This window comes from Xyrauchen texanus, chromosome 42, assembly GCF_025860055.1.
Source record: "Xyrauchen texanus isolate HMW12.3.18 chromosome 42, RBS_HiC_50CHRs, whole genome shotgun sequence".
NCBI lineage: Eukaryota > Metazoa > Chordata > Actinopteri > Cypriniformes > Catostomidae > Xyrauchen > Xyrauchen texanus.
In genome coordinates, this window is record NC_068317.1 from 3,546,791 (window position 1) to 3,566,274 (window position 19,484).

At 42.2% G+C, this 19,484-nt stretch overlaps 1 protein-coding gene across 1 annotated transcript in view; it reads right to left on the bottom strand.

The window, feature by feature from the left end:
• LOC127634790 (probable G-protein coupled receptor 158) overlaps positions 1–18,326 on the bottom strand; it is a 222,415-nt gene extending 204,089 nt beyond the window's left edge. The window contains exon 1 of the mRNA XM_052114473.1: positions 17,500–18,326. Coding sequence (XP_051970433.1) covers positions 17,500–18,326 — 827 coding nt within the window. The remainder of the gene's footprint in view (positions 1–17,499) is intronic.
• Positions 18,327–19,484: the final 1,158 nt, after the last annotated feature.

The following is a 19,484-nucleotide window of genomic DNA, read 5'->3' on the forward strand; positions in this document are numbered from 1 at the left end:
CCAAGAGCCTTCCAGGGCTCCTTCTCCCGAGTCTTCCAGGGCTCTGCCTCCCAAGTCTCTCAAGTCTCTCGAGTCTTCTAGGGCTCCTCCTCCCGAGCTTTCCAGAGCTCCGCCTTCCAAGTTTCCCGAGCTTTCCAGAGCTCCACCTTCCAAGTTACCCGAGCTTTCCAGACCTCCGCCTTCCGAGTTACCCGAGCTTTCCAGAGCTCCGCCTTCCGGGCTTTCCAGAGCCCCGCCTTCCGGGCTTCCTGAGCTTTCCAGAGCTCCGCCTCCCGAGCTTTCCGGAGCTCCGCCTCCCGAGCTTTCCAGAGCTCCGCCCCGCAAGCCTTCCAGAGCTCCGCCCCTCAAGCCTCCCGAGCTTTCCAGAGCTCTGCCTCCCGAGCTTTCCAGAGCTCCGCCTCTCGAGCCTTCCAGGGCTCCGCCCCTCAAGCCTCTCGAGCCTTCCAGGGCTCCGCCCCTCAAGCATCTCGAGCCTTCCAGGGCTCCGCCCCTCAAGCCTCTCAAGCCTTCCAGGGCTCCGCCTTTCAAGCTTCCCGAGCTTTCCAGAGCTCCTCCTCTCGAGCTTTCTAGAGCTCCTCCTCTCGAGCTTTCCAGAGCTCCTCCTCTCGAGCTTTCCAGAGCTCCTCCTCTCGAGCTTTCCAGAACTCCTCCTCTCAAGCCTCTCGGGCCACCCAGGGCTCCACCCCTCAAGTCACGCGAGTCTTCCAGGGCTCCGCCCCTCGAGCCACTCGAGCCTCCCAGGGCTCCGCCTCTCAAGCCTCTCGGGCCTTCCAGGGCTCCGCCTCTCAAGCCTCTCGAGCCTTCCACGGCCCTTCTCCCCGAGCCTCCTACGGCTCCACCTCCCGAGCCTCCTGCGGCTCTGCTCCCAGAGGCTCCAGAGCCTTCTAGGGCCACGCCTTTGAAACCTCCTACGGCACCACCTCCCTTGGCTCCACCTCCAGAGCCTTCCAGGCCTCCGCCTCCTAGGCCTTCCTCGGCTCCACCTCCAGAGTCTTCCAGGCCTCCGCCTCTAAAGCCTCCTACAGAACCACCTTCCTCGGCTCCACCTCCTGAGCCTCCCTCGGCTCCACCTCCAGAGCCTTCCAGGCCTCCGCCTCTCAGGTCACTCGAGCCTTCCAGGCCTCCGCCTTTAAAGCCTCCTACGGCGCCACCTTCATCGGTTCTGCCTCAAGAGCCTCACTCAGCTCAGCCTCCTGAGCTCCTAGAGCCTCCCTCGGCTCCACCTCCAGAGCCTTCTGGGGCTTCGCCTCTAGAGCCTCCTACGGCGCAACCTTCCTCGGCTCCGCCTCCTGAGCCTTCCTCGGCTCCGCCTCCTAAGCCTTCCACTGCTCTGCCACCTGAGCCTCAAGAGCCTCACTCAGCTCAGCCTCCTGAGCTCCCAGAGCCTCCCTCGGCTCCGCCTCCTGAGGCCCCAGAGCCTCCCTCAGCTTTGTCTCCAGAGCCCCTCTCAGCTTCGCCCCCGGGGCCTGTCCCTGTCCTAAGGCCGCCTCCTGGACCTGTCCCTGTCCGATGGCCACCTCCTAGACCTATCCCTTGCTTGTGGCCGTCTCCTAGGCCTCCTGGACCTGTCCCTGTCCGATGGCCACCTCCCAGACCACCCAAACCTGTCCCTTTGTGCCCCCATGGACTGCCTAATTGCCCCTTGTGCCCCCGTGGCCTGTCTCATTTCCCTTTGTGCCCCCATGGACTGCTTAATTGCCCCTTGTGCCCCCGTGGCCTGTCTCATTTCCCTTTGTGCCCCCGTGGACTGCCTAATTGCCCCTTGTGCCCCCGTGGTCTGTCTCCGTGTCCCTTGTGCCTTCTTGGTCTGTCTCTGTGCCCCTTGTGCTCCCTTCTCTCTGTCTGTGTTCCCCCGGGTCTACCCCCTCACTCCCTGGATCTTTTGTTTTTGTTCTTCTGTGTAGGTTTTCTTTGGCTTTAGGACTGTCTGGAATCCGGTCCTTTTAGGAGGGGTTATGTTACGTTCCTGTGTTGTCTGCCCTCTGTTCTTTGTTTCACTATCACGTTTATTTCACGTTTTCTTGTTGTCCGCTCCGTGTTTTCTGTTTCACCTGTCACCGATCCCGTTCCATGTCACGTTTTCCCTGTTGTCCGCCCTGAGTCTCACTGTCTGTGTTTAACTACATTTCCCACAATTCCCGTTCTCCCTCACTGCCTGCGCTCATCATTGTTTCCACCTGTGTCTTGTTCAGTCGCCACTTTGTCCGTGCATTTAAACACTGTTTCTTTGTTTAATCACTGTCGATCGTTGACGTTTCATGTCCGTGCCTGTGTCATTCATGTTCATCCGTGTTCATCCGTGTTCATCCGAGGTTACCCTGTTCCCTGTCTGTTCCGTCTGAGGTTACCCTGCTGTCTACAGTTTCGTGTTTCTGTTCCCTCGTGTTTGGACTGTTTCATTGTGTTTTCAGTTACCTGTTTTCCCCTCGTGGACTTTTCTTTGTGTTTACCCTTTTGTTTACTCTGTGCTATAATAAATACCGCATTTGGATCCGCACCTCTGTCTGTCTTGTCCCACTTCTACATCCAGCATCACACATACTAATAGTGCTAGCCTGATAGTTAGCTAGCTAGTAAGCCTGTTGGCAGTGTACAGACTAAAATATATATTTCATAAAGGTTTAATACATCAGTTAAGTCAACAAAAGAGCTGCTGTCATGTGGTCATAGTGTGTTACACATCTCCTTTCTTGAAAACAAACAATCCCCTTCTCCTCTTCCTCTTGTTTTTATTTGCAGTATGATCTGTGGTCTAGCCAGCCAATCAAAATGTACCACCTCATCTCTGATTTGCTGAAATTCTGGCACATTATAATGCTGTGACCTTGTAGAGCAAACAAGCAGTCAAAGTTATGAGCGCATGCAGAGTGGGTAGAAGGAGAGAGCGAGTGAGCTCTTGCACACACAAAAAACAGTAGAGTTTTTGTGCAAAGAACAGAATTCTGTGCAAATTCACATTCAAATAAACTTTATTCAAGTGCAAAATATTTGTTTGCTCAAAGTGAATTCATCTTTGCAAGAAGATACATTGCTTAACAAAATGTCACCCATAAACTGAAGCTCACATGTGCCTCTACGTTTAACAACACTTCCAGCAAAGTCAGTGGGCAGTCTAGAGTTTAGATGTGCTTCTTAAAAGTCTTAGTGCATTGACATATTTTTCAGGAAGACTGCAAATTGCACTTCATTAACATACAAAACACCCCAAATTTGCACGCATACACTCACAGACAGTGCAAACTCTCACACCCACGCCCAATTGCGCTGGCACGGAATTTGTGCTTAGAATTAGCACTCTCGCAAAAATTAGAGAAGGCTAAATTATATATACCGCAATTCAACATTGATGTAACCATAAAATCCTTAATAACCCACAGAACAGAAAGAAGATGTGCTTTAACCAGCACACAATTCCAAATGGCGCCATTACCACAGAAATCCGTTGGTCCATGCATGCTCACGAGACCCTCCGCAACACCATTACTACAAGATTATTTCAGTCCAGTGTTTTTTTTTTTTATTAATTTATTTTTATATAGACCAAACTATTGAACTGCACATGAAAGTTTTCAATGAAATAGTCCACAGTAAATAACATCAAACCCACAAAATGAACAAATAAACTTAACAATAAGCCAATAAAGGAAAAGAAAAACAATTATAAAAATGTAGATCAAGAGAGATACAGGCAACCAACCTAATAAAAAAAACCCTCAGACCGCATCAGCAAAATGCACGATGTGTAGTCCATACCGCTGATTCAGTGCAGGCAAAGAAACCCACTCACTCCTCACTTTATTTTATTACAGTAGAAAAACTAAAGGATTTCACTACAAAGAATTTTGATGTTTATTTTAGCTTGAGTAGAAACCGTGGATGCAGAGACAGTGCCAAAGCTGGTGGGGGGGGGGCAGAGTGAAATGTGAGGGCACAAACAGAATAGCGTCACAGTGCTCTGTGACATTAATGATCGCTGGGCTGTCTGCTTTGATAACGGGCGACAGAACTCCACAAAATGACCCCGGTGTCACAGTGGAGGCCTCGAGTCACATTATCCCAAACTCGTGCTGTCAACCTAATGCATTTCCATCACATTTCCTGCATTTTGCTTCCTTAAAATAGAAGCGCAACATGAGATTGAGATCATACTAAAACATAACGCATCAGTGCACTTGATCTATTAAGAGGAGGCTTTTAAGACCATCCGCTATTCAGTGGACATGTGCCTTGAAGCTAGATGTCGCTGCCTGAACAGATATACTCAAAAATGGCTCTACGCTTCAAACAACCATATTCATTGGAGTTCACAGCAGAATGACAGTTTGCTCTTTAGAAAGTAGATGAGAGCAGGGATAATTGTAAGAATACACTCACAGTGGAATATCAGATGTTTGCATGTACAATTCAATTTGTAATTCTTCTCCCAAAAGAACACATTTAGTAATGATAAGGGTTGCCAACTGTCCCGTATTAGCCAGGACATCCCATATTTTGGCCGAAATGAATCAGAATCAGAATCAGCTTTATTGAGAAATATGCTTACACATACAAGGAATTTGTCTTGGTGACAGAAGCTTCCAGTGCACAACAATACAAAAAACAATACAAAAACAGCAGCAAGATATAGATAATTAAAAATAAATATATAATTATACATATACGTACATACACACAGACACACACCTTCATACATACACACATAAGTAGTGCAAATCTAAAACAAATCTGTTATATAAGTACAAAAATACAGTATGTTATGTACAGTGCAAAAATATTTTTTCCTTTGTATGTAATGGCAGAAGAGGATATGTTAGATAATATAAATAGACTTAAACTGTGTATTGCACATAATTTTTGCTCAATGGGGCGGCTTTAACTGTTTATGAGATGGATCGCCTGAGGGAAAAAACTGTTCCTGTGTCTGATGGTTCTGGTGCTCAGAGCTCTGAAGTGTCGACCAGAAGGCAACAGTTCAAAGGGTAATGGGCTGGGTGAGTGGGGTCCAGAGTGATTTTTACAGCCTTTTTCCTCACTCTGGAAGTGTATAGTTCTGTCCTTTGTAGTCTTCTGATGTCTAATTTTGTAGATGCACCAAACCAGACAGTTATTGAAGTGCAGAGGACAGACTCAATGACTGCTGAGTAGAACTGTATCAACAACGCCTGTGGCGGGTTGAACTTCCTCAGCTGGCGAAGGAAGTACATCCTCTGATGGGCCTTTTTCACAATGGAGTCAATGTGTGTCTCCCACTTCAGGTCCTGTGAGATGGTAGTGCCCAGGAACCTGAATGATTCCACTGCTGCTACAGTGCTGTTTAGAAATGTTTAGTCAGTGTTGGGGTGTTCCTCTTAAAGTCCACAATCATCTCCACCGTTTTGAGTGTGTTCAGCTCCAGGTTGTTATGGTTGCACCAGCGAGCCAGCCGTTCAACCTCCTTTCTGTATGTAGACTCATCGTCATCTCGGATGAAGCCAATGACAGTAGTGTTGTCTGCAAACGTCAGGAGCTTGACAGAGGGGTCCTTGGAGGTGCAGCCATTGGTGTAGAGGGAGAAAAGTACACATCCCTGGGGGGCACCAGTGCTGACTGTACAGGTGCTGGAAGGGAATTTCCCCTGTCTCACAAGCTGTTACCTGTGCGTCAGAAAGGTAATCCACTGACAGATAGACATGGGAACAGGTAGAAGGTTTAACTTAGTCCGGAGAATAGCTGGGATGATTGTGTTGAAAGCCGAACTGAAGTACACAAAAAGGATCCTTGCATATGTCCCCGGTCTGTCCAGATGTTGCAGGATATGATGCAATCCCATGTTGACTGCATCATCCACAGACCTGTTTGCACAATAAGCAAATTGAAGGGGATCTAGAAAGAGTCCAGTGATGTCTGTCCTTCAGGTGGGCCAACACCAGTCTCTCAAATGACTTCATGACCACAGACGTCAAGGGAAAGGTCTGTAGTCATTAAGTCCTGTGATTTTTGGTTTCTAAGGGACAGGGATAATAATTGAGCGTTTGAAGCAGCATGGGACTTCACACTGCTCCAGTGATCTATTGAAGATCAGAGTGAAGATGGGGGCGAGTTGGAAGTCACAGGATCGGAGGCAAGCTGTTGAGACGCCATCTGGGCCTGAAGCCTTCCTCAGATCTTGAGTGCAGAGCAGGTGTGGGGTGTGAGATTGGGCCTTTCAAATCTACAGTAAAAAACATTCAGGTCGTCAGCCAGTTGTTGGTCAACCACAGGGTTGGAAAGTTGTTTCAGGCCACTCCACACTGATGCAGGGTCGTTAGCTGAAAACTTGTTTTCCAGCTTCTCAGAATAGCTTCTTTTAGCCACTCTGATTTTCTTATTCAGTGTGTTCCTGGCCTGATTATACAATACTTTATCCCCACCCCTGTAAGCATCCACTTTGGCATGGCGAAGCTGTCTGAGTTTTCCTGTAAACCATGGTTTATCATTGGGTTTAGGGATGTGCATGTCCTCACAGAAACTGATGTATGATGTAACAGTATCTGTGAGCTCGTCCAGGTCTGTGGCTGCAGCTTCAAAAACACTCCAAACAGTGCAATAAAAGCAGGCTTGTAGTTCCAGCTCTGCTTCATTAGTCCATCTCTTTACAGTCCTTACAACTGGCTTTGTTGATTTTAATTTCTGCCTGTAGGTCGGAAGAAGATGAACCAGACAGTGATCAGAGAGTCCCAAAGCTGCACGTGGGACAGAGCGATATGCATCCTTTATTGTTGTGTAGCAGTGATCCAGTATGTTCCTGTCTCTGATGGGGCATGTAATGTGCTGTTTGTATTTGGGCAGTTCACGTGTGAGATTTTCTTTGTTAAAATGCCCAAGAATAATAATAACTGAGTCCGGGTATTGTTGATACAGCACAGGTGTCTGTGATTTGATCAGCCAGCTGTTGCAGCGCTATGTTCCCAGATGTAACATGCTGTCCAGAATGGCTTCACTCAGCCAGGTTTCTGTGAAGCACAGTGCAGCAGAGTTTGAAATGTCCTTATTTGTACGTGTGAGGAGATGTAGTTTGTCCGTTTTGTTGGGAAGAGAGCTGAAATTCCATGATGAATGCTGAAGATGTCATAATGTGAGTGGGGGAATCCTCTGGTTGAATGGCAAAAGTTACTGTATTGAAAATATTATGTCCCATACAGAAGTAACAAAATGCCCCATCTGGTTTGATGGTGAAATTTACTGTATTGAAAACATTGAGACCCATATTGAAGAGACAAAGTGCCCAATCCGGTCTGTACCATACTGAATACATTATGTTGCTTATTGAGGTGTCCACTTTGGTCTGACAATGTACGATATTGAAAGGGTTGTGTCCCGTATTTAAGTGGCAAAATGCCACCTTTGGTCTGATGCCAAAACATACCATATTAAATAATTTGTGATATGTACTGAAGTCCCAAAATGCCCCCCTCAGTCTGATGGCGACAGTACATTGAAGCCCTTAGTGCTTAAGTGTCCCATAAACAGTACTAGCAATGATTGACACACATAACTATATACTGTATATATATTATTAGGGCTGTCAATCGATTACAAATTTTAATCAAATTAATTACACGATGTCCCGATTAATTAATCGCATTTAATTGCATAAACAAATATTTGCTGAGAAAGCAAACAATAATTCAATATATAATGATGAAATAATTATACACAGTTATCTTTAAATATTAAAAATTAGATTTTCAATATCATCTTGTTTGTCTTGCTTGCTTAGTCTTACATATAGTCCAGCCTGATCTTATTATTATTCACAGGTATTTATACCGATGAATAATAGGTTTAAATTTGATTGACTGGATCGATTCTGAAATGTACAAAAATTGAATTATTGACAGCATCTAAAATGGTTTAAATTATATACAGCTTTAGAAACTTAACTATATCACAAATCTTTTATATTACTCATATATTTGAATAGTTACATTTTTTAAATCTTAAAGATATTTTAGATCCCTTAACCCAACCCCGACACCTAATCATAATTAATGTTCAACAATATAAAAAATGTTAATGGATGTACAGTGACAATAATTGTAGTAATTATATACAGTATATATATATATATATATATATATATATATATATATATATATATATATATATATATATATATATATATATTGTATTTTTGAGCCACTAATCCCATTCCTACCCATAACCTAACTTCAGCAATTTCTCAACATATATATATATATTTTTATTTATTTAAACATTTTAAAGTGTAGTCTTGGTAAAACTGGTTCTTTGAAACGAGTTGAATAAAAAATATAAAACCATTGCATCAACTGCATTAATAAATATGACGGCATTGAACATTTAGATGAATCTCATTGATTAACATTTTAGATGCAGTCAAAACATGATATATATATATATTGTATGCTTTAGTGCCCATGCAAATGTAAGCAAATGTACGTGCTATAACCCCACTTTACAAAAATACTCATGCGATTACGATGTGTGTCACTATTAAAGCTCGTCCTCATAATTATATAATATGTGTTGTTGAGCATTGATGTTATTAATGTAACATCGGCTTTTATGTACTTCTAGTTTATTTTATCTGATTCAATTAAAGGACTGTTCCGGGTTCAGCTCAAGATAAGTTCGACAGCAATTGTGGCACAATATTGATTACCACAAAACATTATTTCTGCTCGTCTTTTCTTTAATAAAAGCAAAAATCTGTTACAGTGAGGCACTTATAATGAAAGTGAACGTGGAACATTTTTGGAGGTTTTAAAGGCAGAAATATTAAGATTATAATTTAATAAAACCACATTCTGTTAAAACACTTGTATTATTTGGGCTGTAAAGTTTTTAAAATGGTAATTTTTATGGTCATTTTAGGGTTTTAGGATTTACAATGTTACTGCAATAAAGATTTGTAACTTTACACAGAAAAGGTTCATAAGTGATTTTTTTCACTCTAAAATCATGATAACACACATATTGTTTATATCTTTTGAAAAAGTGAGTATTTTAACACTCAAAAACACTCCCATTGTGAATGTCTCACTGCAACCCAGAGCTTGGAATATGGAGATGGATGCCACCTCATTTCAGTTTAATGAGCTCCCCTTTTTATAACAAATTAAATTCAAACAGAGCAGAACAACGACCATGTTCATGCTAATTTGGACTAGCACAGGAGATGGATAGATTTCTCCCAACAGACTGAAATCCTCCAGACATGAGTTCAGACAAGGACAGAAGACATTTCCATTTCATTCATATTCATTCTGTTATTCTCTCAGTGTGTGAGATTCCCTTAAAGTCCACCAACACTAAGAATTAAAATGCTAAAGACTAGTGTTGGGGTTGAGTCCGCCTTAGTTGAGTCTGACTCAAGTCTGAGTCTTTAAACAATCAAGTCCAAATCGAGTCCAAGTCCAAAAGGGGCCGAGCTGGACTCAAGACCGAGTCCATAACAGGCCGAGTCTGGGTCTAGTCCGAATGAATCTGTTCATGAATCTTATTTGAAAGAAAAACAGTCAATATAAATGTAATTGTGGCAGGCGGAGGGCGGGGCCGGGTCGTGATCCTACACAACCGGTCCCGTATTAGGCTAATTATCCCTCCGTGAGGGTTAAAGGTCGACTGCATGGGATAGTGCGGGTGAGAGAGATCGTTTACGGACATGTCCGTCATGTGTGTGTTTATGTTGTCTTAAGTTTATCATTAAACTATCATTTATATCGTCAAGCCAGTTCTCGCCTCCTCCTTTCCATTGATCCCTTTACACTGGTGCCGAAGCCCGGGAAGGAGGAGGGATACGCCGTAGTAGAGTTCTCGCCACTACCGTCCACCCCAACGGAGCAGCCGCGGCCATCTGCCGGGGGACGAGGAGCCCAGCCACCTAACTGACCGCCTGGAGCGGTCAGGGCCACTGCCAGGGGCGCAGGAGTCGCCTACCGGCCGCTGAAACGCAGTGGGGTTTAAGATCGCGAGCGGGGAGGGGCTCACTGGCGACCGCCTGGAGCTGGAGAACTGCTGCCAGGGGCGAGGGAGGCCCCTTCTGTTCCCCGAGAACGCGGCGGGGTGTTCCGTCCGCCAGGGGCTGGAGGACTGCCTCTGATCTGCCCGAAGAGGCGCGGCTGTCATCCGATAGAGGGTGGAGGAGTGGCCGTGGAACAAGCTGCAGCGTATCGGAGAACTGGCGAGGTTTTTTTTTCATCTCTCTCTCCACTCTCTCTTTCACTGCCGCTCTGCGTTGGCCTTTTCCCTCTTTTAAATTTTACAGTGTTTTGGGGGGGTACTACTACACTGTTACAGGAAGTACCCCCTCATTTTAATTATTTCTGTTTCCCTCCCCTTGTCCCCTCCCTCATCCAGGTAGATGGGGATGACCTGCCAGCAGACTAGACATAAAGCACGCCCTCCCCCAGGGAAAGGGGTGTATGTCAGGCCGGGGGCTCCCCAGCCTGAGAGAACGAGGGAGGAATGTGGCAGGGTGGTCGTGATCCTACACACCCGGTCCCGTATTAGGCTAATTATGCCTCAGTGAGGGTTAAAGGTCGACTGCAGGGGATCGTGCGGGAGAGAGAGATAGTTTACAGACATGTCCGTCATGTGTGTTTATGTTGTCCCCATCTACCTGGATGAGGGAGGGGACAAGGGGAGGGAAACAGAAATAATTAAAATGAGGGGGTACTTCCTGTAACAGTGTAGTAGTACCCCCCCCCCAAAACACTGTAAAATTTAAAAGAGGGAAAAGGCCAACGAGGGCGGCAGTGAAAGAGAGAGTGGAGAGATGTGTGTTTATGTTGTCTTTTAAGTTTATCATTAAACTATCATTTATATCGTCAAGCCGGTTCTCGCCTCCTCCTTTCCATTGATCCCTTTACAGTAACAAAAACACCTCTGTTGCATTTCATAAATACATTTTATGATTAGTATTAGTACGTGGTTTGAGAATGAAAGCATATGCTTGAGGTGTATGAAGACAAAACATAATTCAACATAATTCTTATTGCGTTCTGATGACATTTCAATTATTTCTTGCTTTTCCTCTCCACTCAAACATAGACAGAAAGTGAAAGCTGCGTTAGTCATTAAAACCAGAGTTATTATTGTTTCAAATTTTAACTGAGTTTTTATTTCTAATTCATTTTAAATTTGTCCTTTCAATTTCATTTTATCTAATATGATCCCTATCTAAAGAAATAATATATACTGAGATTTCTTTCTGAATCTTTTTTCTCAATCTGCCGACTGATTTGGGAAAATACAGTACAACACGGTAGTAATTATCACTCGCTGAGAAGTTACGTCTCACGATTTGACTGCAAATGCTACATCCAAAAACACTGGACTTGGAGTGGGAAAACCCCACTGATAATAGTTGGGCCATGTCGTCACGGATATGATTTTCTAGTTAATTTGTGTGAAACCACACAGTGCAGGGAAGTTCTGCGTGCTGCTCGAGTACCTAAATCCCTGATGCGTCCCTGTGCGTCTCGCAGCTGTTGCCGAAGAAGATAAAAAAAATACAATTGATATTTGCTTGAGCAGCAGCCGTGTTGGTGTGCAATCGGTCTGAAATCTTTAAATACAAACCAAAGAAAATTTCATTGAGCTCTTCTTTAACTGCAAACACATTGAGAATAATCATTTTGAGAATTGTCCTTTAAAAGTGTCAGAGATATAGACTAAAAATGACACACACAAGTTACCCGGTGGTTTACCATTAAAATAAAATAAACATTGAAAATAAAAACATAACCAACTAAATTCATCTCGTAAACAAACTCTGTCATCGAATAATACATTTATTTTACAGTCTATAATTAAAAGTATCCTAATATTTCACTGTGCATGGTTGAATGTTGTGAATGCTGGACAACTGATGTAAAAGAATGTATTTTAAGCAGATCGTCAATGCTTTGAAAATAGTAAATCAATAATAAATAGGTGCCGTTTATCTGTTTAGAGTTGTTGTCTGCTTTAGCAATAACGTGTTTTTCCCCGACTATTTAAAAAGTTACACAGTTCATTTATTAAGCTATTATGGACAGTTCAGGCTGACAACACTGTGTGGACCACAAGATATTACAGAAGTCTACATGTGTAGATACAATACACCTAAAAGACTCAATATTAATACTATTTCTATTTATTTCTATTTTGATATGCTGTTTTTAGTAAACTGTGAGAGACATGATATGGGTGACTTGACTCAGTGAAGTTCTTGATTTTAAGTTTTTAACCACGATGAAACCGCAATGCGAGCACCGTCTTGGCAGCACAAACGCCACAAGCAACTTTACGAGTCAGGTCCCGTGTCATGGGAAACTGCCTTGTTTACATTTACATTTATTCATTTGGCTTTTATCCAAAGCGACTTACAAAAGAGGAAAACATAAGCAAATCATCTTAAGGAGACAGTGGTACAAAATTGGTATACTACAAAGTTTCACTAGCATCAGAATAGTATTCAAAACATATACAAATGCAAATATTTTTATTTTTTTTAAGTGACTAGTTAAGTGCTCTTGGAAAAGATGCGTTTAAGTCATTTTTTGAAGACAGAGAGTGAGACAGCTTCACGGATGGAGTTGGGAAGGTCATTCCACCAACGTGGTATGATGAAACTGAGTGTCTGGGAAAGTGTTTGGTGCCTCTTTGTGTTGGTACAACAAGGCGACGTTTCTTAGCCGAACGCAAGCTTCTAGTGGGTGTGTAGCTCTGCAGAAATGATTTTAGGTATGTTTAGTTTCTGTTACATTGGATACATGCAGTCTTTATGTTTTCGTTGTGCCAGACACCTCGATGTTATACAGTAGTCTCTGTAATAACATTCAAGCATATTGGTTGACTGATGAGGGTGAATGTGCACGTTTTTATGTGTGTGTGTGTGTGTGTGTGTGTGTGTGTGTGTGTGAGCGTGTATTTATCACTTTGTGGGGACCAAATGTCCCCATAAGGATAGTAAAACCCGAAATTTTTGACCTTGTGGGGACATTTTGTCGGTCCCCATGAGGAAAACAGCTTATAAATCATACTAAATTATGTTTTTTGAAAAGGTAAAAATGCAGAAAGTTTTCTGTGAGGGTTAGGTTTAGGGGTAGGGTTAGGTTTATGGGATAGAATATAAAGTTTGTACAGTATAAAAACCATTATGTCTATGGAAAGTCCCCATAAAACATGGAAACACAATGTGTGTGTGTGTTTGCTTAAACACAGTGAAAGAACTCTGGGTATATCTATGACTTCAAGGGCTAATACAGCTGCATGCTGACAGAGATGTGTTCATTAATTTCTGTTTTATTTTTTATTTTTTTCATTGCATCACAAATGTCATGGACTTGGCTGGACAAAGGCTTGAGTTCGAGTCAAGTCAGTATAAAAATACATCAGAGTCCATGGCAAGTCCAAGTCCATTAAAATTGGACTTGTGACTCGGACTCGAGTCAGTCCAACCTCGAATACCCCAACTCTACTAAGTACAGACTGACTTAGCAGGAGGGTAAAGATCAAGATCAGTATGAAACAGTATTCACATACTGGCAAATTTGCGTGAATTTTACTTCAGTGTTTTTTAATCTTCTGCCACATGAAATAATCAGTGAAACTCTGATTACAAATCTACAAACATTTCTGCTCAGTTCTTTGGCTGTACAACCATTAGTAGAGAGTTTATTCAGTTTTTGTTTTCTATTTCAGATGCCCCTAAATGCCACATAAAAACAAAACACATTGTGGTTGGTCAAATAATGTCATCCTGTCTACTTGGGCAGTTCTTGGCCTGAATAAGCTGTGTTGTAGACCAGGCATATGCCAATAGTCGATGGTCAACTAGATGTGTAGGCTTCTGTAGCATTATATTACAGAGGACAGAATTGCTGTAGTGGCTCTTTAAGACTACCCGTGTCTCTGTAATTGGTCTATTTCCAGGGCAGCGTCCCATGGGCTGTAAGGGGGCTTGTGCACACTGTGGACTTCTGTATCCCCAGAGGACCCCAGCTGACAGAACAGCTTTAATAGAGTTCAAGTTGCTCCCCAACCTACCCTCACTTTTTCTCACCTGACCAGGGATGAATTAAAGACAAAAAAGCATGTGGTAATTTAAGAATAATTTAAAGAAAGCAAACAGCAGTTCACTTGCTTTACATAATAAGGGGTGAATTTAGGAAACAGTTATGCTGCACATGGTATTTCAGCACAAAACCCTGCCTCTTATTCACTAAACTACTGATAAAGATAGACCATGGAGGACATTTTACAAATGTATTTGTAGCGTAACCTTGGATTGGGATCAAAATGCTTATGGTGAGTTAAATTAAAATAATTGTAACTACATTGGATATGTTTGTCAAAACAAACTTTTATGTAGGATTTACAAAGCCTTAAAAAGGTTTTAAATTTAAAGGTTATACAGACAGTCAGAAAGTGCATTACTAACTGGTTGGTAGGATGTTTCTGCTGGTTGCTAGGCATTGCTAATGTGTTCTAATCTAGTTAGTTAGTTAGTTAGTTAGCTAGATTTGACAGTTCGTGTTTGAAATCATGAACATTTTTAAATCATGAACATTCTTTTACAGAGTCTTAACATTCTTAACAATCAATTTAAGTCTATGGGATTATTTTATTTTTGATTATCCATTACGGGAAAACAGTAAGTCCGACCAGTAACAAAAGACAAAACAACCCAAGTCTGAACAGTCTAAAGGTCTGTGCCAAGTTTGGTGAATATAGCTTGAAACCTCTAGGAAGAGTTACAATTGATCATTTTGGTCTTGGTTGAGGGATTTTTGAAAGACCCTAAACCATTTCTGTATGATAACAGTATGTTGATCAAGATGATGTAATAAAGTTTCATTCAAATGTAACAAGAATTAGACAAATGAAAGGTACTTCATGTGAATCATTTAGGTTAAAGGGGTTCAGCTGTCAAAAAAGTTGGGAACCCCTGACCTAGAGCACAGCACTAACAATCCCCCAGAACATCCTAGCAACTGAATTACAATGTGCTACAACCCACTCAGAACACCTTAACAACTGTTCAGCAATGCAGTGGCAATCACCCAGAACACATTGTGGATGCAAGTTTTGCAGGGACAAGCGTCACATTTTTTTCAAAATATGTACAAATCTATTTACTGTTCATCATAAGTGAGACAAACATGTCTATTTGCTCTTGGTACACCAGACAATGGGACATGTCAAACTAAAGAAAGACTCAACTAGATGTAATTAATTTTTCACCAGATACCAAGGCATTTAGGTTTATAAATGTCAGTCTGTCTGCCATGATAACAAGGTCTAAATCTAAAATCCCGATACACAACATTAATCTAAAAATGTCTCCAGATGCAGGAGAGGTGCCTCTAGTTTCTGTTGTACATCTTTCATTATTTATTCATTGTGGTATTGACTGAAAGGGATACTGGTAGTGAAGGCTGAAGTCATTGCATTAGACCACTCCTTTCCCCCAGCACCATTGCCCCTTTATAAATATGTGTAGATGGTAAAGACAAAGAGTGGGCCTAAAGACAACAGGATGGCTCTAACTTCACGGCAAAGACAGCAAGTGTTTGGGAATTCATTATCCTGGGGATGTGAGCAATCATAAGTGAAAGCCCTTGCCAAATATCGACCTGCACAGAGAGGTTACAAATTACAGTATAACTACCGAACAAACCCAGAGAGACACCGTCTTCCTATGGATTTCCTCGTTTAGACAATCGACTGGAGAGTTGGAAGATGACAGTGTCCAGATATTTGTAGGCAATCATCATTTAGCTATATGATACAAACCAAGGTCAATAATACAGTCTCACTGTAGCATTAAAACTTGAGGCTATGATAAACCTATCATAACCAACTATGCTTAAGTTACAGTTACATCAATCACATCATAAATGCTGCACTTCAAGAACTTTATGGTAAAGGACCAGTTGCAGCATGCACAGAACAATTCTGGCTGGTGGTGGTACCTGTGGGATTAATTAGTCGACAGGAAACAGAAGCATCTCTATTCCTCTTGCTTTAGCTTCAGCATTAAACATCTTTGAATAGACTCGAGGATCATTGTACCCCCTCCCCCACCTCCCTTACAATGGAAGGGAATGGGGCCAAATTTTTTAGGGTTTAAAGACAGAAATGTGTAGCTCATGAATGAATAAAAGCACATACATTACTTCTTCTGTTTAAACTTGTGTGTTATTCAAGCTGTAAAGTTGTTAAATCTGTGTTTTTATGGTTGTTTTAGGGTTTAGGGTGTAATGTCGTCACATCATCATGGCAACAACATTTAAACGGAAAAGATCATGTTATCACACATAAAGTTTGTCTTGTGTCTATACTTTTAAAACAGTCACTATTTTAACATTTACAGATTGGACCCCATTCACTTACATTGTAAGTGTCTCACTGTAAGAAGTCAAAATAATGTTATGTGGTAATCAATATTATGCCATGAATGCGGTCGATTGAGTTTAACTTGTATTAGACCCAGAATATTCCTTTAAATCAAAAGAGAATAACTGTCCAGAAAGTGAAAGGATAGTATTTGGGGTAAAAAGCAGGGGCTAAAGCAGGGGCTAAAGAACTTGTAGCAGGGGCTAAAGAACCCCCATAAAACACATTGTTGGCAAATTGATTTGTTATGTATAATGTCGGTGCATGGGCTTGCATTGACTAATCCAATCACAACGGAGATTCATTTGTTTATAGAATACTTGTGATGATAGGAAATGCCATATGTGATTGAAATGAACAGGAAATGAAGCACCCTTTTCTGAATTGGTTATTTTGAATAATCATTATTTTAATTTGTTGCTCAAAAAAGCATCTTGCGGTCTCAAATGTATTCGCATAAATTGACAAATTTTGACCAATTACTATTGCCTCTAGGTCTGCTGTACACTATATTGAAATCAAAACAACACTGTTAAAATTTCTTTCATGCAAATTATGTTCCTCTATCAATTTTCAATATAAAGAATTATATATTTCAGTCTTGATATACTTATTTTTTTTGCTACCAAAAAAAAGCTCATTTTCGTTAAGAGGCTGTACAATTGCTTCCCTATTTTATACTGTTGCACTGAAAAAAAAATTGATTGTGCATTTTTGTCTTATTTTCCAGTAGAAATTTCTAAGCATGTTTAAAACAAGAATAAATTACTTAATTTAGGTCTACCTCTTCTTTTCTGAGAACTCTAACCAAATTTGGTATTTATGCTTAAAACAAGATATAAAAAAACAATTCCAAAGCGGTAAGAAAAATTTACTTTGTTGCTGAATCGAGTTGTTTTTTCATCACCCAGTGGCAAATAGCGTTTCTAAGTACAAAAAAAAGTTACTCAATTTTATAAGATTTATCTGAAAACAAGGCAAACTACCTTATGTCATTTTGCTTCGAAAGTAGCCTAAATTGATCTTGATTAAAGAAATATTTCAGGAAAACCAGACAAAAATACAATGCATCAAAAGTGTATCCTGTAATGCAAATCCACACTGACATGTTACCTGAAGTCAGGACTCCGGTTGGGTTTGAGGCCATAGAAGCCAGCAGACAATGTCAAGAGCCATCTGGGAATGAAATTTCCATTTTCACATTCCAAATACGGAGCTGACCAATGAATCTGAGTTTTGTCGGTAATATAACTTTCTCCGTTGTGCACAGACGCAAAATCTTGACTTAGCACACGCTTTTGGAGATGGGTCTTCTTTTTATTTTTATGCTCATGGTACCACTCGGTATCTGCCGTTCTGTTTTTTAACATACGGTGGGCATTGCTGGATAAATCCTGGAGGATGATCTCTCCACCTGCCCGTGTGGCCTGGAGGTAAACATGTGGCCCTTCGGGTTCGGATTCTGCGCCCACGGTGACCATGGATCGATGGATCTTGAGGTCTCCAACAAGGATACTCCTGACCAGAGCCTGATACCACTCCATGTCACGTCTGGGGCTATGGTCTCTGGACCTGTTGGCTTGTAGGATCATGTTTAGGAAGTTCGTGGCGTGAAGGACCGTGTCCAGCACGCTGCGCATGGAGTGATGCGCTTCTCCGTGCGTCCTTCCCCGCAACAACGCCAGCTCATATCTCCTGGAGCAATTGGCGTGTTCTAAGGTGGAGGAATCCCCCGTGTGCAGAAACGCAGTCACCACTCGGGGTACCTGCTCCTCGATCTTCTGCGCTAAACCCGAATGGGGCTTCCGGAGATGCTGGTTATTCTTCGTATTATAAATGGGCAGCTTCGCTTTTAGGTCCCGATCGTGTTCCACATATCTATAATTTGATCCAATAACAAATCCTACTTGCAAGAGTAACGATATCCAGAATATGGCCATATCCTTCAATCCCTCTCTGTTACCTTACCAGCTTCTGTTCACCGAATCTGATGCGAGAAATCACAAATCAGCAAATCAGTTTTTTCACCTGTGGATTTTCACGCATTTCTGCCACCTGATCCATGTGGGTTTAGTGTATCAGTAATCCATTTCTCATCTCAGTGGTGTGGTTGGAAAGTATCCTCTTGTCAGTGATGTTGTTTGGTCTCGTATCTCCAGATCCTTGCAGGAGCGCAGCAGATATTCTCCGATGCTCTCCTCCCAATATGATGCTGGACCACAACAACAGACGTGATCGAATCAGAAGAGAGAGTGAGAGGGGAAAAACTATTTTTCGGATGCAGGCAGTCAGTACTTCATACTTGGATGACAAACACACTCCGCCCTCTTTCGTCCACTCCAGTCTTAAAGCGTAAGAACGGCAGAAACCATTTGCACCCACATCTAGCGACGTCTGAGGGAATCGTTTATGGAGTCGGTTCTTTTAGCGAATCTAACTGATCCAGACGGAACGCTTCACGAGTGCTTTTTCAACCGACTCATTGAAACGAACTGTTTGAAAGAACCGATTCGCGGAAATGAGTCAGTCTTCCCCGCACTACTAACATCCCGTCTTCTTCATCATCTTATAGGGTTGAGGAAAGTGCCCTTGATTGGTGTATGGTCATTTTCGCTGTCCATCATTTGACGGAGAGAGGGTTTGGTAGTCTGAGGAATAGAAGGTGCTGTCAGGTTCCGAAAGGCTCAGCATCCATCGAAACACGACCATAAATCACATTAAGGTCTCGGGTTTCGGTAAAAAATTGACGCTCAGTGGGCAGGAGTAGGATACATTTATAAAAGCTCTGCTATACGTTTTACATAAACGACAACGAGTCTGTTTACAAATCGCTCAGGGAAATCACACGTATTGCGGCGAGATAAAGTGTAAGGTAAATTAAGAGCGCGTCGAGTGTTTAGGATAAATAAAAGGTTAAACAAAAGAAAAGAACCCAGCCGGCATTTCAACGTTGATTCACCGTTGAAACAACGGTGAATTACCTTTCGATTTTGCAAAACGGATCAACGTTGATATTGTGACGTCGTTTCACCGCGGAAGAAACAACGTTGATTCACCGTTGAAATCGCGACGTCGTTTCACTCTTACCTTTCGGGTTA